The sequence below is a fragment of the Rhynchophorus ferrugineus genome, unplaced genomic scaffold, assembly GCF_030347505.1.
Source record: "Rhynchophorus ferrugineus isolate W39M unplaced genomic scaffold, kcgeb_rfMv2 rfM9, whole genome shotgun sequence".
NCBI lineage: Eukaryota > Metazoa > Arthropoda > Insecta > Coleoptera > Curculionidae > Rhynchophorus > Rhynchophorus ferrugineus.
In genome coordinates this window covers 16,141,805-16,166,615 of record NW_027472588.1, presented here as the reverse complement: position 1 = coordinate 16,166,615, position 24,811 = coordinate 16,141,805, and the positions used below count along the sequence as shown (strand labels likewise).

The window sequence follows — 24,811 nt, the reverse complement described above, 5'->3', positions numbered from 1 at the left end:
CTTTAATGCAATTGTATTTAAGCATTTAATTCCGCAGTCAACTTGATGCCAGAAATAATTTTATTGGAGTCGGTAATCTAATCCCATAAGGTGTCTTAGTAGCGTAAATTAATATTGTTTACATTTAATTTTATGACTCTGTTAAAAATGTATTAAAAACTGATTTAAGAAGTTGTGTAAGTGCTAAAATTAAACTTCAAATCCAATCAATATTAAATTTAGAAAAAATGTTTTAATTATATAATGGCCATCCACTCTTTTATTGATTTTAAAATATCTAGACAACTTAAACGTATGACCTTGGTGATTTTGGTGCCATAGTATTTTGAAAGTGTTTTCAAGGATTAATTTTATTCTATTGGTATATAGATCACACCAATAGCAGAGTATTGGTTGACAAGTAGACAATTTTTGTGTGACCTGCTACAGATTAATGATTATGATGGTGAAATCCACCGACCAGATTGTTGAACCAGTAAAGCAAATTCTATCTCTACCAAATATCGTAATATTTGGTGTTTATTCAGATATTTAATTATCAATTTCAAACCAACGATGTTATTATAGTAGACTTAAGAACTTAGACTTAGAATTGAATATGAATGAATAGAAACTCAGACTTGAATGCAATCCTAATTAACTATTTAATATCGCAGTCAAACTGATACCGCAAATAAATATTGAGGTCGGTAATCTAATCTGATAAATTACCTACTTAGTAAGTAGCCTAGGTGAATATTGTTTACAATTAGTTTTTCGAAAAGTTTGTTTTATTCTACATAGCAGATCCGATAAAAATCTCAATATACAAAACTCTTGCACTTACTCGAACAATAAAACCTGCAACCGACAGTAAAATAATTAATAACAATTGTCATGATCAAAACTATCACTAATACTAACACAATTCCCTCAACCATGATGTTACTACACCCTCTCAAAATTTAGATACATGCACATACACAATGATTTCAAAACACCCCAATTCAATGCCATCGATCCAAAACTATAAATCAATCAATCTACTCTCTGTTAGAGCTCGCAAGAAGAACGAACGTCTTTCCTAAGATACATTATTTAGAGAATGTATTTCGAACCTAGAGCATGCGCACAATATTGCACCATAAACCATTGCCATTGTTGATGGTCCGTACTATGTAGCTCATGAAGCGAAATAATGCGATATTCCTCAAGAATCCAGAATAAGTGTAATCCAAAATATATGTGTTAAGAACTTTAAAATGGTTAATTTAGATTAATGCATATGGTTATGTTATGCCAAATATGCGTATATCGTTAAAAACAATCCAACACGTGTGATCAATAGATAAATTGTTTATACCTATTATGTAATACCGGATGTTGAAAAAATGAATACGGGTACCATCGTCCGATACCATCAACTAGACGTACACTAACAGGTCAATTGAAAAGTCCCCCGGCCTGACACATACATGGTGCTATTAGCATTAGATTCATATATTTTTAGTTAGAACTGAACGTTCGGGGTTTGCACGGGTCAATGCGCGAAGATTCGTCGCGTTAGATTCCTCTCGTAAAGTTTCGGTCTCCAATAATCAACAGTATCTTTTGTTTATAACCATACTTTTAACAATGGCATACCAAAATAAACTGTTTTGTGAATAATTATTTGACGGTACTTGTAGTGTTCTTTTGCCAAAAAGCAATGTTCATTGCTAAAATAATATGTACCGTCTAAGAGTTTTTAAAAGAGTATGAAATTATTGTATGGCCGGTAACAAAAAACAAAGTTATAATAAGGAAGGATACACGAATCTACTCGTTTTAAAATTATGGTAAGAATATGTCATAAAACTCTTATGTTTATATGAGTTTAGTATGCTATTTATAGATTCCTGAAGAGATTTCAAATATGTACAATAGCTTTTGTCCAATACGCCCTTTCAATTGCTGAAATCATACCTCATGGACAGACATTTTATTGTCAAACAGGGTGACGAATACACTCATCTACACCCAATATATTCGGGTGTTCCGCAGGCCAGTGTTCTTGGCCCAATGTTATATCTATTGTATACTACCGACTTCAAGAAACACTAGTTTGCAATACTGACGATAAAGCAATTTTATCATCACCCGAGGATTCAATATCAGCCACACGAAAACTCCAACTTCATCTTAACAAAGTCGAATTGTAGTTGAAAATGTGGCGTATCAGAGCAAATGAAACAAAATCTACCAATGTGACATTCACCCTTTGTAGAAGAACATGTGCCTCAGTCAAATTGAATAATCATGAACTTCCGCAAGCAAATAACGTTAAATATCTGGGAATGCATTTTGATCGATGTCTGACATTGACGGTGCCAGAGTGTAAACAGCGTGGGCTTAAACTAAATCAAATGTATTGGCTGATAAGGCGTAAATCTAAATTATTAATAGATAATAAGGTTTTACTGTATAAGTCAATACTTAGGCCCATTTGAAACTATGGTGTGGAACTGTGGGGCATAACTAGCAAATCTAACATAGCTATAGAATAAAGTGTTACGAATGATCGTCGATATCATTACCGACCCAATCAGCTGAAGTCATAAAAGACTGTCGTGGAGCATAAGATAAATATCTATCCCTATCCCATAAGATGGATTTTTTTACAATTCCATAGTATAACTTATGAGAAGTGAATCAACATTAAATAACTTATATGATAAGTTGGGTAAGCATTTTAACTAGCACTTTCTCGCCCATAGAACTAGAATACCTGGACGAATTCGTTGAAGTATTCAGATTACATTCTGGAAAAAACTGCATACTTGAAATTACCACAATCCCTTAAATATATGCGATAGAGTATTTTCAAATTCATATTTTAATTTAAGCAATACATATGTTTTGCCCAGTACTGTCATTAGGCATGGATAGTGTCCGGTCATCACTTCACATGATCACACGTCAATATATTAGCAGCATTAAGTCGTCAACAACCTAGATTACATTAGAGATGAAATTACATTAAATTTTGTTTAAGATGAATTAAGATAAGTAATTTCAATAAATTTTTTTCAGCGTTAATTTTATTAAACATTATTACTATTAATATTATTTTGTGGCTTATTTTTTCAACCTTTCACTTTAACGCAACATTTTCGATAAAACATTTATGTAATCTTTCGAACAAAATGCTTATTCAAGGCATACCTGACATCCCTTTGCAAGTGAAAACAACAATTGTTCGAAAAGTGACTTTATAAGTGCTGCTGAGCTTATCATTAATATGCATCACTTAATTTTAACTGGTAAATAAACCTGATAAATTGCCCAACGATAAAACATCATATATCTATCATAATAATCTGACCAATATCACTGCTACCAAACATACACAAATTGTTCGAGAAGTTATTCTTAAAACGTTCCAAACCATCTACTGCAAACTGATCAAAATCATCGTATTACGGATGTAACATATGGGCTGAAAAGTCCCGGACGTAACAAAGAAATTGCGCTTTTTTGTTCAAAATTGGTTTTATTCATCAACGTAATCTCCATCACTCCAGCGTCGCTCTAACATTTCAATACCACTTTTGTAAAACGATTTATTTTTTGCGAGCCTCAGTTTCAGCGATAACTGTTCATTCGAGCGAAATTTCTTAATGGTGGGCTATTTTGAGGTCTGTAAGAGAGCCAGAAGTCGCTGGGAGTCAAATCTTGCGAATACGGTGGATGTGGGAGCAATTCGAAGATCAATTCATGTAGTTTTGCCATTGTTTTGATTGACTTGCGACACGGTGTGTTGTCTGATGAAACACAATTTGTTTCTTTGCCACATGCGGCCGTTTCCTTGCAATTTCGCCCTTCAAACACTACAATAACGCTATATAATATGCACTGTTGGTGATATTTCCCTTCTCAAGATAGTCGATGAATATTACACCACGCACATCCTAAAATACCGAGGCCATAACTATTATAGCCGATTAATGTGTTTTCGGTGGTTTGCAGTTGCTGTCCACTAAGATGACAATCGTTTTGACAGTTCCGTGCTAGCTCTCGAAGAAAACGGTCGTGTCTGGTCCGCCGAACCTACCTGCGCTTCCGAGAATTACCCGAAACTTTCTCTGAGACGGTCGATCCGTTATCACGTTTCCACCAGTGCCTACGTCAAAAAAGCGTCTGTAAGCGCTGAAAAGGCGCATTTACAGACAAGGCAATGGCGTTATGTAAGTCAGAGCCGACGTCGCCTCCTGGCCATAATCCTAGCTTTCCTAATTCTAATGGACCACCTTTCGAAGACAGCCGAGAATTGCTCATAGTAGATTTAAGAAGACAGAATGAAGACCTGCGAAAGCAGATAGCTGAAGTGAAAATGTTCGCTAAAGCACAAACAGACGCCCTGAACTCGGCATCACCACAGTGAAGGTCGAGGTCCAGAGGGAAAACGGCCAGCCAGTGCAGTGCTTCAACTGCCAGCTTTTCGGGCACTCCAGCTCGTATTGCCGAGCCCCCCCACGGTGCGTCAAATGTGCCGCGCATCACGACACTAGATCCTGTACCAAAATCCCAGAAGCACCTCCAAAGTGCAGCAATTGCGGTGAAATTCATACCGTAAACTTCACTGGTGGCAGCTGCTGTCCTGCTCCAAGAAAACCAAAAATTCCGACCAAATTCACGCCTCCACAAGGTTCGGCATGGAGTAACCAAGGTGGCAGGGAGCTAGCCCAAAAATTAGCCAGCGCCCCCAACCTGCTCTAACTCAAACTTCTGCTCCAACCAATACACCGGACCTTAACTCCCCAATGCAGGCGTTTACTGACTCGCAGGCTTTCCTGCAAGTGATCGCCCTGGCTCAGCAACTTGCTCGTCTTTTCCCAAATGTCGCCGCCTAAGCGGCAACATTTGCCTGTTTCTTTAACTTCCAGCAGCCTTTTAATTCTTCGAAATGGCTGTTTCGAAATCTCTTATACTGATGACATGGATTGCAAACAGCTTACGCGGAAAGCAAACAGAATTGGAAGACGTCATGACATTCTATGACGTCGACATCGTTCTCATCCAGGAAACTTTCCTAAAACCTTCGCATCGTCTCTCTTTCGAACACTTTTTTGTCTACAGAAACGATAGAACTCCGGGTCGAGGCGGTGGAACCGCCATTCTCGTCAGAAGAGGAGTCAAACACGAGCTCCTTCCATCGTTATCAGTAAACAACTTCGAAACAACCTCCATTAAAATCTATATCCAAGAACGTCTCTTCGTGATTACATCCCTGTACAAGAAATCTTCTGCATTCAACTATGCCGAATACCGATCACTCGTCGAAGGGAAATTTCCAAAAATAAAAGGTGGCAATTTCAACGCCCACTACCCCACCTGGGGGTATTCCAGAGCGAATCCCACAGCCTTCGATAAGGTCTGGCACGACGGATTGATCGCAAAGTGCGTGCGGTTAGGCCTCCCAGAAGACCTAATCGCTCTCATCAAGTCCTATCTCTCGCACAGATCTTTCCAGGTTAAGATCAGGGAATCACTTTCCAGTTGTAAACAAATCGATGCTGGCGTACCTCCAGGTTCCTCGCTGGCTCCAGCCTTATTTAACCTCTTTATTTCAGATCTGCCGAGAAAAGAGCACATTGACGTCGTGTTTTACGCTGACGACACTGCTTTCTTCACGGCCGCCAGGTTCGAAGTTACAATTCATGAACGTTTACAGAAGCAGCTCGATCATGCGATCAAGTGGTTCAAATTCTGGAGGTTGCAAATCAACCCCCTGAAAACCCAGGCCATCATTCTCCATAAGAAGCGTTACGCACTGCGCGTCTCGCAACTTAAGATGGACACCGCAATAATTCCATGGCTGGATAACGTCACGTACCTAGGTCTTCACTTCGACCGGCGGTTCGGTTGGCATTCCCAAATCCAGAAAGCAATCCAAAAAGGTTCAGGGATAGCAAACCTGCTATCTTCTCTGATCTGCCCTTCTAGCAGACTTCCCATCTCCATCAAATGCTTTTTACAAGATGTTAATTCGGTCCGTACTCCTCTACGGATCTAATGTCTACTTCAAATTTGTTACACCCAACCAGGTCAAACGGCTTCAAGTTTTCCAAAATATACTCCTCAGGAGAATATTAAATGCTCCATCGTCAGAAATAATCAAATTCATAGGGAAACTGACACTCCAGAAATCAAGCACTTCATATCTCAATCATTCCACAAACAACAACTCAGCTCAAGTTCTTCTGAAAACGCGCTTGTTCACGAGCTGGTCGACATACTGGGAGCTTAGCACCGCGTCACCGCCAGGCTCCCCCCCTTTTCCAGGCTGAAACGACCTCATCCATCGCTACAGTCATAACTTTTGCCCCCATACAACAGTATCCAGTTGTGTGTTAACTCAGGTTCGCGAATCAATAGAATCGCCGGGCCCTCGTGCCCAATAACGGCTGCCCGATCAGCGGGTGCCATATGCCTAAATTTAATGCAGTAGCAGTAGCGATCCACAGGGGTCAACTGTGAGGCGGTTTCGGTTTAGTGTATTGGTAAGCCCAGAGGCAGTTCCACATAACCCGATCCAACTTGTCACTCCAGGGCAAGTCTCCGCGACCAGGTATGCGTCATGCATTCCACCGCCTGGTTTTTAGGCCAGAATAAACCCGAGTTTTTGCGTCGATAAGTGACAATGGATCAAACGCGGCTCCATCATTTCACTCCGAAGTCCAATTGACAGTCATCCGAGTGGAATGCACACGACGAACCCACTCCAAACTTTGGGAAAACGCAACAGTCGGGTGGCAAGGTTATTGCGTCTGTATTTTGGGACACGCATGAAATAATTTTCATTGACTACCTTGAAAAAGGAAGGACCATCAACAGCGATTATTATATAGCATTATTGGACCGTGTCACTTCGAATTTCTTCCTCAACCACCGTATTCTCCAGGTCTGGCTCCTTGCCACTATTCCTGTTCTCAGATCTCAAAAGAATGCTCGCTGGGAAGAAATTGTCGTCGAATGAATAATCGCCGAAACTGAGGTCTATTTTGAAGCAAAGAACAAGTCGTACTACAAAAATGGTATCGAAAAGTTGGAGGGTGGCTATAATCAGTGTATCACACTTGAAGGGAATTATGTTGAATAAAAAAACTAATTTTGCCAAAAAAAAATGTGTTTTACTATGGTAGGCCGGAGACTAATCAATTGACCTATTAAATTAAGAATATTACCTTTATATGGTAGCTCATGACATTATTCTATTTTTTCAACCTTTTCCCAATTGCTATCTCTAGTATTTACAAAACCTTCATATATGTTTTTCTGAACAATAATATATTGAAAAATAATGTTCTAACAACCCTTCATAAACTTAATATTTTACATTGTTAATAATTATGTAACCGAGATTATTATTAAACATTTTTCCTCACCAATTGCCATATATTTTTTCCATATTTGACAAGTCTTGTGCTAGAGAGAGTATCAATAAATGTATTTCCCTATTTTTAAGATATTATTTCACTTTTTTGCCTCTTTTTTGACAAGTGCCTTTTGCAAAAGAGAAATCCAAGATAAATATTATTTCAGATATTATAATAAGATTCATTAAGAGTAATGAAAATATAAATATTTGATCTTTTCACTTTTTTATAACATTTCTATATAATTATATGTATTATTATTAATCATTAATAGATATTAAGTATTCAAAAACATTTTTAATAATTAAATTGCAAGGAAATAAACTGGGTTATTTTCTCGAAACCAAAAACTATGTCATTCATATTCTCGCCAAGTGTTCCCATTCTCGGTTAAATTTGTTGGCCCGATCCGCGGCTCTTGGAACAACGTTCTGTTCGTCGCTAAGCGCTAAAATTCGAGCGGCAAACACTAGAACCAAGCAAAGTGTATACGCACTACACCTTTGAACCAATTTTGAAACTTGTTCGGCACGAATATCCGTCGAATTCAGTTCTGCCTATGCGCATTTTCAATTTTCCCTGTAAATTTCGACTGAACTGAACGAATTACTTGACCAGTAAAAATCATTTACTAAAACGCTCGATCTGATATTCCTTGCGTATCTCTTGAATGAAGACCAACAACATATCGGACTACCATTGGTTCCATTCAACGCCGTAAGTAAATTTGAATATGGCTGTTCGAAAACTGTCATGCATGGTACCTAATAATGGTACCGGTAACTGCTCATGCATGGTCATGCATGGTATCGGTAACTGACTCACAGAGCGACCTAAAATACATTCATTCGTACAGAATGACCCACTTATTTTGTACTAGCGTTATTAATTCCATTAATTAATTAAATTAAAATGAGTTATTCTAACATAAAAGTTCAGTTCCAACCTTCGTGGGGTGAAGACGTATTTTCAATACGCTCCAAGCTCTAGAAAGATACCTTTCTTTAAGAAAAAACCAGTATTTTATTACGGTTATTTAATTGAGTATTAAAAACGCATAACAGATGCGGCTCTCTCTTCTGCGGACCTAAAGTGTAGTGAATACGTGTTTACGTGAGCAGACAAAAAGACTGCATCTCATTTTTATTAGTGTTTTAAAATTATTTCCCCTTACTTTACAACAGTCCTTTTGAAATTCATTTATAGTATTTTTGGTCAAAAACTAGTGCAAGAAATAATACGTAAGTGAAAAATGAAGTGCGTGAAATAAACAAAGTATGTATTTTATTTTTTTATCCTCTGGAAATAAATAAAATAAAATATTAAAAATCTAAAAATGGCAAACCACAGCGATTCAACCAAATCACCTGCACACTTTGATATAAGATTAGAACAATCAGCAATAACGCAAACTCCACCATCAGAATGGACTACAGTCATTAATAAAAAGCGACTGAGAAGCCCAGAAGAAGAAATTGCGAGAAAACAAACAAGGATCAGTGACTATTGGTTACAGAAACATATAGAGATAAAAAAACAGCTGTAGCAACCTATCAGAAGAAACTGAAGAGAATATACAACCAAGCCCTGAAAAAGTTGTTCCCAAACCACCACCAATAACAGTCTATAAGGTAGGAGTAATAAAATACAATACAAACACGGCCTATTGAAAACCATTACTACGAACTACACAATTAAAACAGTCAGCTATGAAACAATAAAAATTCAATTGTTCGAAGCGGAGCACTTTAAAGTTCTACTAAAAGAACTAGACAAAAGAAACACCCAGTACCATACATTCAGGCCTAAATCCGAGAGAACATTTAAATTCGTGTTAAAAGGATTACATCACGGGGCGGACTTTAACACCATCAAGGTAGCCCTAGCTGAACAAGGCCACGAGGTCGTAAATGTTCACAATATACGACATCGCACAACAAAAAAACCTCTGCCTATGTTCTATATTGATATTAAACCTAATGGAAATAATAAGGCGGTGTATGAAATGACCAAATTAGAAAACAACATTATTAAATGCGAACCGCCACACACAAAAAGAATTATACCACAATGCACGAGGTGTCAAGCGCACGGGCACACAAAAACTTACTGTCGCAAATCATTTAGATGCGTAAAATGTGCAGGTGAACATAAAACAGGAGATTGTGCTCGTAAAGTCCAGCGAACCACAAGGACTGAGCAGTTCACAAATAACTGCAGCATAAATTATACCCAGTCTTAAGAGAAAAAAGGCATCAACCGCAACAAAAGCAATACATACCTACCAGTATGCCCACCAGATCAAGTCAACCAGACATAACTTATATGCGCAAATGGCTGAAAATGGTTCAAAACCAAAGCGAGAAAACACATCACAACCTACGGAAACTAGCAGCAACATCTCTAGATTAGAAACCATGATGGCCAAACTAATGGATCAAATGAGTACGATGCTTGGTCTACTCACAACCGTCGTCAGCAAACTTGCCTAATGCCTGAAACCATTAGCTACAAAATCGCCGTCTGGAATGGCAATGGGTTCCAACAACACGCCAGGAAACTAAAAATGTTCGTAACTGAACAAAATATTGATATTATGATGGTTTCCGAAACACATTTTACGGACAAATATTATTTGAAAATTCCCAAATATAAACTTTATCATACAAATCATCCTGATGATAAAGCACATGGGGGTACAGCCATAATCATTCGAGATGATATAAAGCATTTCGAAAAAGAAAAATTCCGCAGACTACATGCAAGCAACCAGTACAACCATAGAGGAAGTCTATGGACCATTAACAATGTCTGCAATTTATTGCCCACCCAAACATAACAACAAGGCAGAACACTTTCAAGAATTCTTCAGTACGCTAGGTAATAGATTTATAGCCGGAGGAGATTATAATGCAAAACATTTAATGTGGGGTTCAAGAATAATAACCTCAAAATCAGAAGATCGCGTAATGAAGTGATTTTCTGCATGCCATGTAAATATAATATAGACATAAGAAATACTTATTGCCTATAGGGCAGATTGTGGAATCACAAGGAGTAAAATTTAAAAAAATTCTAACATGACCAAATAACAGATCAGTTGAAAAAAGTCCCCGGCCTACCATAGTAAAACACATTTTTTTTGGCACAATTAGTTATTTTATTCAACATAATTCCCTTCAAGGGTGATGCACTGATTATAGCGACGCTCCAACTTTTCGATACCATATTTGTAGTACGATTTATCCTTTGCTTCAAAATAGCGCTCAGTTTCGGCGATCACCTCTTCATTCGACAACAATTTCTTCCCAGCAAGCATTCTTTGGAAATCTGAGAACAGGAAATAGTCGCTGGGGGCCAGATCTGGAGAATACGGTGGATGAGGAAGCAATTCGAAGCCCAATTAATGGATTTTTGCCATAGTTTTCACTGACTTGTGACACAGCGCATTGTCTTGATGAAGCAGCACTTTCTTTTTCTTCAAATGCGGCCGTTTTTCGGCGATTTCATCCCTCAATCGGTCCAATGACGCTATGTAATAGTCGCTGTTGATGGTCTTTCCTTTTTCAAGGTGATCAATGAATATTATTCCATGCGCATCACAAAATACAGATGCCATAACCTTGCTAGGCGACTGTTGCGTTTTCCCACGCTTTGGAGCGGGTTGACCGTGTTCAATCCACTCGGATGACTGTCGATTGAACTTCGGAGTGAAATGATGGAGGTTTCATCCATTGTCACATATCGACGCAAAAACTCGGGTTTATTACGCTTGATCGATCATCTTCAAACACTGCTCCGAATCATTAACTGGTCGTTGTTTTTGGTCAAAAGTGAGCTCGCGCGGCACCCACTTTGCACAGAGCTTTCTCATACACAAATATTTGTGAATGATATGATGTACACGTTAAGTTGATATCTTTAGAGTATCTGCTCTTTCATTCAGTTTCAATTTACGGTCATTCAAAATCATTTTGTGGATTCTTTTAATGTTTCCGTCGGTAAAAACTTCTTGGCCTCGTGGGCGTCCCCTGCGTTCACCGTCTTCGGTGCTGATTTCACCACGCCTAAACTTAGCAGAGCAATCCTTGATGGTTGATTTTCCTAGGGCAGTGTCCGGAAACTCGGTATCAAGCCAAGTTTTTACTTCAACTGTATCTTTTTCGCTTCAAAAAGCAATATTTTATCAACACGCGAAATTCCTTTTTATCCATTTTTTTCACAATAACACAAGTTGCTTCACTCAATGTGCTATAATTCACAAACTAATTATCCGACAACTGTCTAATTTATACACGCATCTTTTGAGGGTTAAGGCTAACTAGAAAGCATATGGATTTAATTCTAGTAGCGCCATCTATGAGTCAGGCCGGGGTCTTTTCAATTGACCTGTTATTTTTATTGGCCTTACTGACCTGATCTCGCCTCTGGCAAATATTATTTGATCACGATCACCTTTTTAATCAAGGCTCTTAGCATCCAACATAGAGGATAAAGATTAGATTATAAATAATGGCCAGTAATGGAAAAATAATCAATTTGTGAATATTGACAATAAAGCTATTACGACGCTTTTAATCTGAACAGACATATAAAGACATTCCATCCAGGTATGTATCCATTCAATTTTTATTTTAATTTTGCAAATTGGATTTAATTCTACAACAAATTCATTATATTTTAGACATAGTTGACCCTCCTAAAGTAAACATACAGATAAATATGACTCGATATCCTGTACGTGAATATATCTCATCAAAATCACAGCTAGTTGATCATATAGTCATTCCACAGCATAAGAGTTCAAGAAGAAATATTGAGGTTTGGCTCGCTGAAGATTTTTAAGGATGGGGTTCCTATTTTGGTAAAAATATTACCACTTCTAAATTTGAGTGATTGCAGCCAAACTTGGATGAAACCCGAGCTAATTTAAGCAGTGGCAATTTTAAAAGATTAGATCTATTGATATATGAATATTTATATAATACTCAACAACAGCAAGCAAACCAATTGAATTCTACAGGTACAAAACACGAAAGTGACGCTACAAATGCTGAAGCATGTACATGAAAATAAATGAAGGACAATATAAAATGTTAAAACAATATAGCCTTGAATACGTGTATATTCTACACACAGACTTTATGCATATCGATTCGAATTTCATTCCTTGCTTTTATTGAATGAATTGAGAGACGAGTTTCCATGCTATTTTTAAATATAGAAGCAATGAGGGTATTTTTTAGCGCCATGCAAGATATATTAGTGAGAAATTTTAAAAATAAATGGATGCTAGTGTTTTTATATATTGATAAACAAATTATATTTGATACCTTACGTTTTGTTTTCTCTTTTTTCTTTTAAAATGAAATATACTTATAAAAAGTTAAATAACTAAACATAATATATAAACTTCAGATAATAAACAGTAAACTTAATTGAGTTTGAACTTGAGTTTCAAGATAGGTTTTGGATAAACTTGTGAATTCGAGAATATATATTGTACTCTTCAAATATAGGACAAGACAACTTTGGTTTGTTTTTGCAATGTTTATATATTGATAAATAATTACAGATTGTTTTATTTTCTCCTTTCAAAATGACTTTTAAATGAAAGATGCTTCAAAAAGGTTCTATATTTCTTATATTATAGGAGATAAAAATTTACCAAAAAAAAATAACCTGAGTTTCAACAGAAATATTAGGTTAATTTGTGAAAGCAATATAATTTATTATATTTATATTATATTCTTCAAATGTAGAAATAATTTGTAAGAATTGGCAACGTTCTAAATTTCATTAACATTTTACGAGTAACCATGATAATAACAGCACTCACAATACGTGGTAAAAAAGGCTAAGCTACCAAAAATGTGATGCAACGATTATAAAAGATGGACAGTTGATATCTGGAAGAATGTATTCATCGTTTTTCACCGTTTCCTACGATCTATAACGATTTCGAAACGTCGACTAGTTTTAATCAATACAGAATCGGAAGACAATAATCCTTTTAATTAACATCTGTCTAGATTCATAAAATAGAAGACGCGTTAAAAACAAAACCACCGTTTGTTTTGTTTTTTTTTTTCATGGTCCAACATCCAATTACTTAAGAACAAACAAATGAAAATCGAACGCCACCTGCCTACAAGAAATTGGCTGACAAGTCAGACTAAAACGACTTTTTCATTTGCCGATAAAAGAATAATTAAATCTATTTTTATTGGTTGAAAATGTTTTAACTTGAAAACACTATTTCTAGTGAAAATTTTAAATCAATTGAATATATTACACTTATCGGCAAATTAATTATACAATTAACTGATATTAAATAAGTATATAACCCCATAATGTTATTATAAAATCGCTAGTTACAACCATCTAGCATATTTTTATGTTATATTTAATCATGAATACAATAATTAATTTTTAAAATGAATTTTTATTTAGACTTTAATTATTTATAATGAATTTATTAATGAGATTTGTAATTTATCCAAAAAATATTGAAAATTCCATTCTATAAACTATTCAAAACAAATAAAATACTTACAAAATGTTTTCATCTCCCTTCCTAAAAACCTTTGAATAACAGCATGACATAGGTAAAATACTATAAAGATATATCACAGACTTGTTCATTCTTAACTTAACGTCGCCATTCGATTTTTCTATGTAAGTTAATAAAGGTTTTGATGTACATTCTTCTTTCGTTTCTAATCTTACATACGGTAGAACATCTTCATTGAAAGGATCAATATCAGGTATTTGGCAATTACTAGTATTGATCAGGTACTTGACATTGGTTCTGTAATCTGCAAAACAATCATATTATCCCCGAATACTGTTTTTATACAGTGGCGATCCTAGGAGGTTACGATAGCGTCAGGCGCCACAATGATAGAGCTGAAACCAACCGACAGAAAACGTGATCGCTAAGCGTCGCACCACCAAAAACACTTAAAAACACTTCCTAGGGTCGCCAGCGTTTTTATATAGTTTTTAAACAAGATCATTGAAAAAAACAAACATTTATTTATAGCATTTGAAGCAGAACTTTAGGACAGATTATCGTCTTGAATACTTACGATAATTCAAACGATCGTTTGCAGAATATCGAAATACTGTGTCCGAATAAGATAAAAAAATAAGGAGGCCAACTAATATTACAATTAAACCAAAAATTACTTTTCGTAATAAGAAGGGATACGCCCACAGAAAATAAACCTGAAACAAATATAGCAAAATTCACAGGGATATAATATATTTTATTACAGTGATAAAAGAAGGCATTCAGTTTGTTAAAAATGAACATCTGCGCCAAATAAAAAATGTTTACAAAAACTTAACATTTGGTTATTTTCTGATAGTAATGTAAATGTAAGATGTATAAGCAAACTCACAAAACATAAATATGGTATTCATATAGACCTTCTAATAAATACATTAATCATTAATTTAACTTTACAATACATGCATTTGAGTAATTGTATTGATCTTTATCTTAAAAATCCCGATTAGTGAGTTAATATTTTTACATTATTATACAGATATTATGCCATCTAATAATAGATTATAAATATGATTATATAGAACACAAATAGTAGGTAATAATAAAAAATAATCGAATAATTGCAAGATAATTTTCCGTAGTCAGTATGAAGAATATAGGGTTATTTTCGATGATTATTTGGATACCACTATTAATTGATCTAAAAATAAACGTATGTTGATACTACAATTTTAAAATTTCCATTTCAATCTTGCATCAATTTGAAAATCTTATTAAGGTATATTTATTCGAAATATATACACCCCCTAACCTGGGTCAAAATCAATAATCTTAAAAACACTAACCTGTGTAAACAACGTGTAAATGAAAGTGTTCTCTTACCTTTTTATGAACTACAGTATATAAATATCTTATTATTCTCATTTGGTTAATGTTAATTTTATAACGTTTAATATATAAAACATTGAAACGAAGATACATTGATTTATCGTAACGACATAACCGCCAATACTGGCTGTTTCAGCACAACTAATTTGAACTTTCGATTTCTCAGTTAATGCGTCTGGCGGACGTAACTTACAGCGCTGTTGTAAAAGTTGATGAGACTGAGACCAGGAGTTGGTTGAATTGCCTGGGACCCTATACTCAAGATAAAATTATTTAATCTTATGTAAAATCCTTATTTATTGTTAGATATAAATTCAAAAATATATTATAAAGTGACAAAATTACTTATAAGATGTGCTAAGATTATAATGCATATTTCTGATATGTTAATTACTATTACCATAATCAATTGGTGTGTTTTAACTTCTCAAAAAAAATTTTTGGTCAATTTCAAATAAACGTATTTGGTTCTTCCAATTATATTAATTATTATAATTCGTTATTGATCGTCATTATCTATCGATAGCTTTCAAGGAGAACGCTAGAAGAAAAATTATAAAACCTTCAAATGTACTTCATTACTGGAAACAATGTATATTATATACTAAGTAAGACCTAAACAAAAACAGCTTAACGTTAAATATTCCACTACAATAGGGACAAATACAAGTAAATCTTTATCAGATTAAAATCACGAAATGGGTAGAATAGCTTGTATTTTGCTTTTTAAATTTGGGCTCCTTAAAAATCCATATATTAAGTTATGACGATTCCTTTCTAGGTATTGTGCATCAAATTTCTCCTGCATATCTCATGTTCATAAAAAAAATTAACTCAATCACAAAAATAATAGAAAATATACCACACAGTTTTTATTATAGAATTGGGTAAGGATAAAAAAGATTCAACACCTTAATTAATAACGAAACATTTATTTAAAAAGTATAAATAGTAATTACATTAAAATAATGTAACATTATAATAGTCATAGATGTTAATCTTTTATGTCAAATATTTTAGCCATACCATCATCGGATGTAGTAAGAATATTTCTTTCCCCGGAAAAAACAGATAAACTTAAAATATCAGCTTTATGACCAGTTAAAACTTCTTTTAATGTTCCACCTTTCACATCACATACATAAACTGCCCCATCTGTTGCTCCAATGTATACATTATTATTATTACCCTTTTTCATCAAAGTTACAGCAGATTCTATCTTAGCTTGATGGCGTAAAACAAATTTGCCCAATTGCCATACACAAATCTGCCCAGATAATGCCCCAGTTATTATAAATCCAAGATCATCATAAAATAAGGCACATTCTATTTCATTTTCATTATCTATTAAAACTCGACCCACCATCATGCCATTTGATGTTTTAATTATCTTAGCCTCAGGAGCAGTTATTATTAATGATCCATCTGAATTAATATCTAAATTATTTACACAAGTACTATCATTATTAGTCCATATTGCTATTTCTCCTTTAATATCCCATAATCTAACTTGACCATCTTCATATCCTACTATAAGTTGTTTACCATTAGGTAGAATTTTACCACAAGAACATGACACGTTATTCGGTGATGGCAAAACTTTACAATTTCCCGATGGAATTTGCCAGATATAAATATCTCCTGACTGACAACCACAAATTAAAATATTAGTCAAAGGATGCCATGTCAGCCAAACCATATCATCACCTTCATAACACCAAATCAACTTCTTTTCTTGTATTGACCAAACCTAAAAATACTGATGTTAGTTTACAGTTATAAACATTAATTTGTATAATTGAAACATTTATACATATACATAAATTTAAATTAATTTACTTGTATTAATCCAGACATATCTCCGGTAACAATATATTGGTCATTATGATTAAATGATACTTCGGTTACAGAGTCTTTGTGACCAGTGCATTCAAATATCACTTCGCCAGTTTTTATATCCCATACGTATGCTGTATCATCTTCACCTCCTGTTACGGCGATTGTTTGATTTTTACTGACAGCGCTAGTAAAAACTGATTTTGAATGTTTTGAAAATGTTAGTACTGACAAATCAATCACTTCTGTTTCTATTTGATTATCTTCAATCAGTTCTTCATCATATGTATCATTGGTATTAAAATCTTCATCGTTATCAGAATATATGACTTCCACATCTCCTAAATCGTCAGGTAAATCCTCAAATTCATCCATTTTAAAATTAGTTTATTATTGTTTTACAAACTCTGTACATCAACCACGTTAAGTACTCTAACCTAAATTGAGCGGACAGAAGAATTTTGTTTTATACCTCCCTCGCTATTGGCCATATTCGCGCAAGCTCTATCCAGTACACGAATTGTTTTCATTTGAAATAATAGAAATAAAACGTTCAGTTATTATTTTTTTTATTCACATATAAATTATGTCTAAAAAGTTATTAAATAAAAGCAATCCAGGATAAGACAAGAAGATAATAAAAAAATTCACAGCGATATATCTTGTATTCAAAAACCAATACTAATATAGTGATTATTGGTGGTCAGACTTTAAATTTATTAATACTATATTATAATTAAAGCAAATAATACTCTGTTATGTAAATGTTTTAGAACGTTATCGATATTAAACCCTTTGCTGCAACAAATCATCTGGTATGCCATACAGGCCTACAACGGGATAAAAAGTTGGTTGTTGAGATTCTTGAAAATTCTCAATGGGTGTTGCGTTCTGCTGTAGCACTATTGGTAGAGGTGTTTGTGGTGGTGCTAACACCGTGCCAGGTGGGTTTCTATGGGGTTTACCCGTTGGAGGTATATCTTGTCTAGTGCGACAATTTACACTTGTATTAATACCGTGTCTTCTCTTCATATGTTTATTATAATTTGGCCAGTTTGTAAAATGATGCTGGCATTCATTGCAAGAATAAGGTCTCTCTCCTGTAATAATAACAAAAATAATAAATTTGGCTACGATATACACGCTAGAAAAGTATGTATTTGGTTGGAGAAAAAGTAATTTCGGATTTTTTCATGATTTTTCAAAGAAAGCACATACAAATTTACACTAAATACTACTACTTCCACACTAAATCAAGTGATTCTCACAAACTCATTTTTCTAGCACGACCCCAGTTCTAAAACCAAAATGAAAACGTACTTGATCCATCAATCTTCATCGATTTTTTTAAAATTTTACTCTTGATGGTTCAATAACCTGCTCAATGGGCAATAAATATGTTTTATTATAACTATTATATACATGTATAAACTATTCTCAGCAAGTGATTTCCTTTGATACGTGTGGCTTGAATTTTTACGTTATTAAAAGACCCGTCAAACACTTAGCATCCTTCCTTAGCGTCAATGTGGATTTTGCACCATTTGTCAAGCTTCAAATTTCGATTTCTTTTATTTCTCAGCAGCAGTTGATCAAAGGAAACAAGATCCTTTCAAATTTTCACTCTTAAGTTATGTAGAACACAAATATCGAGATTACTTTGCTATCGATTCCCATGTAAATGGTTCAAAACTATTTTATGATCGAAATGAAGTTCTGTTCTTAAAGTTCATAAGTTCTGAAATTAAATATGTCGGTCTAACTCGATATTTTAAAGAATTTCATCAACATTCCAAATGTCGACGCTACATACTATTATTTAATTTAATTGATCTGTTTAAAAAAAAGTATGTGTTATTCAAAAAATGGATAAAACGCTATAGTACAACTTCACTGAATAAGTGGTACTAAAGATATGCAACTTCAAATTAAACAATTTATTAGGAAAAGCTGAAATAATTTTTCCCCAACCTAATAGAATTATAATATATAAAAAATAAATGAATTATTAACCTGTATGTTGTCGTCTATGTGTTGTTAAAACACCTTTGAAACGAAAACATTTCCCACAAAACTCACAAGTAAATGGCATTGCTCCAGTATGAATTCGATGATGGTCTTTCAGTGTTCCTCTTTCCCTGAATTGTCGTCCACAAATATCACATCTGTGTGGTTTTAAGCCAGAATGTACTGTACTATGTTTTCTTAAACGTATCTGCAAAAAGCTTACAATTAAATAATAATTTCTTAATACAAGATAATTTTTAATAAGAATAATAACAAGAATTTTTTATAATGAAGCAGAAAAATTGAAAGTTTATACAAACAATTACTTATTAAACACATACCAATGTTTTAAAAGACTTTCCACATACAACACAATTAAAGGGTCTTGCAGTATTGTGTGTTAACATATGATTATGCAAATTACCCTTTAAAACAAAACTTTTGCCACACTGGTTACAGGTATAATTTCTTATTCCCAAATGGATTCTCTTATGAGCCATAAGGTTTGGTTTTGTACCTTTAGAAACAAAAAAATATATATTTTAAAATAATAAATAGTATCTAATTTACCAAATTTTTTAGGACATTCATTACAATGATATAAATTCTTCAGTTCATCTGGCAAATGAGTTCTTGTATGTACAATTAAATTGGAATGCATTCGAAACCTTTTGCCACAAGTACTGCATTGATAAGGCCTCTCTTCATAATGAGTTGTGCGATGAACATCAACTTCCTTCTCAGTACCATACCATTTATAGCAAATATCACATGAGTATTTCAAGTGTGACTGATGAAATTTTACATGACTAATAAAAGTAGTATATTTTGAGTATACCTAAAAATAAACTACAGTAACTACTGTAACACTCTAGTCAGTATTCATACTTTTGAGCAATCCATACAAGGATATCTTACTGTATTGCTATTGTGTACAGTTGCAAAATGTTCCCTTAATTCATCTGATACTTGAAATATACTATTACAGTCATAACATGACCACTGATATGAGTCCCATCCTGAAATACCTGCTTTTGGCACTACACTACCATCAGGATTTACATATTCTATCTCCTTTAACGTTTCATTGTCAGAACTCTTTGCTTTTTTAGACTTTTTCACCTAAAAGAACTAATATATATTTTATAAACTAAACAGATCAATTCTATTAGTAACCTTTTTTACTGCTTTATTTGTTTCTTTAACATGAATAATATGTATTTCTTCATGCTCTTCTTCATTTGGTATAGAGTCATGTTCTGCTACAGTATGATTTATAACTTCAAAAGGATGATTGATCTTCGTGTCTTCCTCAAATATAACTTCTGTTGCTCCATTTTGAATGATATCTGTTCGAATTGTGTCCACAGAACAAAGCTGTGTGAGAATTATTTGGGCTTTGTCAATCTGTTCCTTAAATTGCCATGTTCTTTCAACACTTTGATAACATTCTTGACATACAGTCGAAGGCATTTTATCATTCAGGCTTAATTTTAGTTGAAAAAGATATTTTAACATAGACTGAAATCGAGAATCTTCAACAATTTCAATTTGATTTTGATATGCTTCAGCACAAAGTCGACAACGGATCTCCATTATTACTTGAGTACTTTGCTAATAGTAATTAAAATATAAAATGTAATATTCCACTATAAGGTTCACTCATAAATGTATTGAAAAAACATGTTTACTCTTTATATTTATATAAATCTACCTCTTATGTTCCAAAAACGTAAACAATAATGTTCTAAAAGTCAATGTCAGTTATAAGCTGCATCTATCAAATCAATCATTCAGTGTTGTCAATTGTTTATAGCCAATTAATTTATTATATTGGCAACCTTGTTAGAGTATAGTTTATCCTTGTTGGAAAAATTTAAACATTTAAGTTCGACAAAGATAAAATATTTTACTAAATTTTATAGAACAGAACGATTTTACTGAGTTCAATGAATTGATGACGTTAAATCCACCTGTTATGATGTGGAATGAAAACGGTAACCTACAATAATCGGATTGGGCACTTCTTTGAAGTTGACACGTAGTGATTCGGTTTTTTAGATATTTTTATCTATTTTTTTAATTCATTAGTGTTCATAACAGAGACGTAGTTGGGTAAGTATATATCACACTATACATTGAAGATTAAATTAAAATATTTTCATAGGTTTTTTTTCATGTAACTTGTTTCTTTAATACTTTTATTAATTTAAGTGTTAGTTTTATTACTCTTTATTATTTTTATTGTATTCATTTTAGATAAAATGCCCAAGCAAATGAAACCAGGCAGAACTAAGATAACTTCAAAAGAAAAACAAAAATTAAAAAAGGAATATCAAACTGCTCAAAAGCAGATATACACAATAGCTTTACCAACATTGGCGGTTATTTTCGTTTTTATTGTAGCATATGTTTACTTGAAAAGTAGGCCTAGGAGTGATTATATTGACTAAACTGTACCCTATTAGAATTAGGTTTAAATATCAGAAACATGAATTATTATTTTGTATAAAATAAATACTTTTTTATAAAAAGTATAATTTTTTAATTAAGCATGTATGAATTTCAAAATAACTTTTTGAAAGATATATCATTGGTTGCCTATAATTGTAATAAATCAATTACACATTACTCTTTTTCAAAAATTGTTTTATAATGTAATTTGTTTTCATATTGTTATAGAAAATAAGTAATATAACATGTATATATAGATAAATATCCTCATAAAATAAAATATTATTTTTAGATTAATTATATAATATATGAAGTTTTAAAAGAAAATAATTTCTGATGAGCACATGTAAAGTATTATTTTCATTGAGTTTCTAGAATAATAACATAAATGTATTATTTAAGTTAAAATTTTAAATTCAGATATGACGATGTTTCTCAATTATATAGGCAAAATCTTATCTACGTTTTTGCTGTATATAATTTAAATAGATAAAGAGTATACACAGATATATAAATTATCAATCGATATATAGCCGACGCTTGCGAGAATGTCTGCTTCACAACCAAAACGCTGCTGTTGGCACACCTGTTCTTGATTAATTGGTCTGAGTGCTGGTGCTGCAGGATTTTAATTATTCTTCATCGAATATCATTACCCTGACGATCGGTCAGAATCTTTATAAATGTTAGTCTCTTATTTTTTAGAACGCCTTCTAGGATCTCGATGATAAATGATAGAAAAATGTATAAATACCTTGTAGCATTGCATTTCAAGCTTATATTACTAAGGTTGTAACGGTATCCAAGACTTGAAACCATTAAGAAGGATTAGCAAAATAAGCACTTTGTCTTCCTGCCTTAGTAATCTCAAGTACTTGAACTCTTGCACTTAGTCTAGTTGGATAGTGTTAGATATACAATCCTGCAATCCCTTGTTAATACTGTGGTCTTCATTATATTTCAAGCCATTATTGCTTCTATATCGCCTCGAAAGCCTCAATAAGTTGGCAACATTACACTGAACACCACATCTTTGTTTATTGCATAATTATATCCACTATTGAAACTATATTGAAAAGCAGTAGATACACGGCACATGCTTCTCTATAAACTAGGAGAACATTATCTGCACAACCCTGACTTAGCTTAATCTTATTTGCCCTTCTCGGCCGTTTTCTCATGTCTAATTTGTATAATTTTATATTTTCTCGATAATTTCTTTTTTGAATTTTCTTCTAAAATACAAAATGTCTTAAAGTAAAACAAAAGTTTTTGGTTTAGATTCACCACAATTCATAACTTGTGTATAAGAAATTACTGAAAAGAAAGAAAGGAAAAGATGACCAGAGGATACAATAAAAAGTAATCATTAATCTTATGCTTTATTATTTTGTACAAAATAAATAAATAGTTTTTAGAAAACCCATGTTTTGATTATTTCCACTTATTTCATTAAGCGACATTGTCTAATTATAAATATCTTTTACGAAGTTTTACAAAACATATACACAAAATACATACTCAGTTGTAATAGTTAAAGCATGCAAAGTTTCATTTTCTCTCCTTGGACCCTACACAATGACATTTTAGGTTAGTGTTTATTTGGCAATTAAACGCTTCTCAAATGTTACTACATACATGATTAACTTCACTGATTCAGTGATATGTATCAGTTCTTTGTTGTAAAAACATGCTTGTTTGTATACTGTTAGTATTTCATAATATATTTTGCAGGATTAGAAAACGGTTTAAAATAATAATAAAGCAAATGTAAATAGAATACATATATTAGATACAGGTATAACCAAATAACTTAAATAAAAAATAAAGCGTGATTCGAAATAACTACAGCAATATATTGAGGGTTAGTCAGATTACGATGTTCTCGATTTAGGGTTTCTCTTGTCTTTCACTAAAATGTAATAATAACGCTTTGGACCAACAGCTGATTTTTTTATATTAAGTAGTTTACAACACAAAGTATATCTAGAGCTAACTCCATGTATGTACATAAAGGCTTTTCATTTTTGGTCATTAACATTTTTTTATCATCTATTGTATAAAATAATCTCTAAAACATTATTAGATTACAAAATGTTGCTATTAAGTAGTCAACCTTATGTATGTACACAAAGTTCAAATAAGTAAATAAATGAAGATCATTTCAATATGGCAATACATATAATTGATTTAAGTATATGAACGTGAACAAGATTTAAGAGATTTTCGTTTTTATATTTTGAGTTCATAAAATTGCCATCTAAGAACGGGAACTTCACCAACATCATTTACTTTAATTAACACGGAAAAGAATGTAGATGTACATCAAGTTCTGCATACTTTAACCTTAGCATTACATTTCTTGTTAATGTATCACTCTTAACGCGCGCTTTTTAATAGTTCCCTCGTCGATTTTTCTAGTACCACATGGTTTTTTTAAATATATACAGAACAATTTACAAATATCACAGCATGTCTCTAATGGCACTACCGAACCATACCATAAACAATGGTACGATATATTGAATCAACGCTCTGGTAAGTGACATCGTGTTAAGGCTAACACTAGACGAAGTCCTTACAACTTCCGGTGTTGATGTACTGGTTACTGGAGGCCCCGTGGGATGAACCTCATCCATCTTGTTGAAGTTTAGGTCCTTGTCCTTACTAGTGTTGATGTTATCGATGTGTTTTTCTTCCTCGTAGTCCTCCTCGAAACCGTCGTCGCCTGATCCCGATCCGCTACCATCGAATGATTCTTCGGTATCGTCGATCATCTCTACCTCCTGGCCCTGATAGGCTTTTCTCAGTTTTTCCGACAGTCCGTTTAGGACGTAGATTTGTTCGCTAATGAGAGGAACCTCGACCGAATTTGGCTTCATCGTGGTTTCTTCATACGAACCAACTGTCGTCCCGTTCCAACAATTCTCCTTCTCGCTTGGTCCCATTGCTATCGATTCGTTGCTGCAGTATTGGTATGGTAATTGTAACCAAAACTTTTTCGTATCTTTAATTTTCTGTAACAAAAAGGAATGTTAGTTATGGAAATTGATCTCATTCTAAATCTGAGTCGATATAAAAACTATACGATTTTATTAAGGAACTATTTAAACGCTGTCCTCGGTCTATGTAAATTACTTTGCAAACTACAGTGTTTTATACATACGATAATTTATAATAAACTGGCAAATTGGCGCCAGGATACAATTTTTAA

General features: G+C 33.6%; 4 protein-coding genes and 1 long non-coding RNA gene across 5 annotated transcripts in view; 1 reads left to right on the top strand and 4 right to left on the bottom strand.

Annotated features, from left to right (window-relative positions):
• LOC143202115 (uncharacterized) overlaps window positions 1-15,520 on the bottom strand; it is a 34,539-nt gene extending 19,019 nt beyond the window's left edge. The window contains exons 1-3 of the mRNA XM_076413399.1: window positions 15,295-15,520; window positions 14,489-14,627; window positions 13,954-14,215 (exon numbers count right to left, since the gene is read on the bottom strand). Of these exons, the coding sequence (XP_076269514.1) occupies window positions 13,954-14,215; window positions 14,489-14,627; window positions 15,295-15,393 (500 nt within the window). The 5' untranslated portion in view covers window positions 15,394-15,520. The remainder of the gene's footprint in view (window positions 1-13,953; window positions 14,216-14,488; window positions 14,628-15,294) is intronic.
• Window positions 15,521-16,216: 696 nt separating this feature from the next.
• LOC143202131 (angio-associated migratory cell protein) lies at window positions 16,217-17,601 on the bottom strand. The gene is made up of 2 exons (XM_076413418.1): window positions 17,140-17,601; window positions 16,217-17,050 (listed from the first exon to the last, which is right to left on the bottom strand). Exons 1-2 carry the CDS (start codon window positions 17,509-17,511, stop codon window positions 16,295-16,297), a joined length of 1,128 nt encoding a protein of 375 aa, XP_076269533.1. The 5' UTR covers window positions 17,512-17,601; the 3' UTR covers window positions 16,217-16,294.
• Window positions 17,602-17,687: 86 nt separating this feature from the next.
• On the bottom strand, window positions 17,688-20,885 carry LOC143202120 (uncharacterized). Its single transcript, XM_076413406.1, has 6 exons — window positions 20,320-20,885; window positions 20,032-20,265; window positions 19,714-19,981; window positions 19,485-19,660; window positions 19,150-19,351; window positions 17,688-18,236 (listed from the first exon to the last, which is right to left on the bottom strand). Exons 1-6 carry the CDS (start codon window positions 20,737-20,739, stop codon window positions 17,923-17,925), a joined length of 1,614 nt encoding a protein of 537 aa, XP_076269521.1. The 5' UTR covers window positions 20,740-20,885; the 3' UTR covers window positions 17,688-17,922.
• A 183-nt stretch (window positions 20,886-21,068) lies between these two features.
• Window positions 21,069-23,019, top strand: LOC143202168 (uncharacterized). The gene is made up of 2 exons (XR_013007089.1): window positions 21,069-21,258; window positions 21,403-23,019. It is a non-coding gene; the product is annotated as an uncharacterized LOC143202168 (long non-coding RNA).
• The window catches only part of LOC143202118 (glypican-6), a 244,918-nt gene continuing 243,073 nt past the window's right edge, over window positions 22,967-24,811 (bottom strand). The window contains exon 6 of the mRNA XM_076413404.1: window positions 22,967-24,614. Coding sequence (XP_076269519.1) covers window positions 24,063-24,614 — 552 coding nt within the window. The 3' untranslated portion in view covers window positions 22,967-24,062. The remainder of the gene's footprint in view (window positions 24,615-24,811) is intronic.

Excerpts from the sequence above, each read along its gene's own strand:
- LOC143202131 (XM_076413418.1), bottom strand. The coding sequence starts at position 17,511 with ATGGATGAATTTGAGGATTTACCTGACGATTTAGGAGATGTGGAAGTC. Across the intron at positions 17,051-17,139 it reads ATATGTCTGGATTAATACAA|GTTTGGTCAATACAAGAAAA; the intron begins GTAAATTAATTT and ends CAGTATTTTTAG.
- LOC143202120 (XM_076413406.1), bottom strand. The coding sequence starts at position 20,739 with ATGGAGATCCGTTGTCGACTTTGTGCTGAAGCATATCAAAATCAAATT. Across the intron at positions 20,266-20,319 it reads CAAATAAAGCAGTAAAAAAG|GTGAAAAAGTCTAAAAAAGC; the intron begins GTTACTAATAGA and ends TAGTTCTTTTAG. Across the intron at positions 19,352-19,484 it reads GAAAGTCTTTTAAAACATTG|ATACGTTTAAGAAAACATAG; the intron begins GTATGTGTTTAA and ends AGCTTTTTGCAG.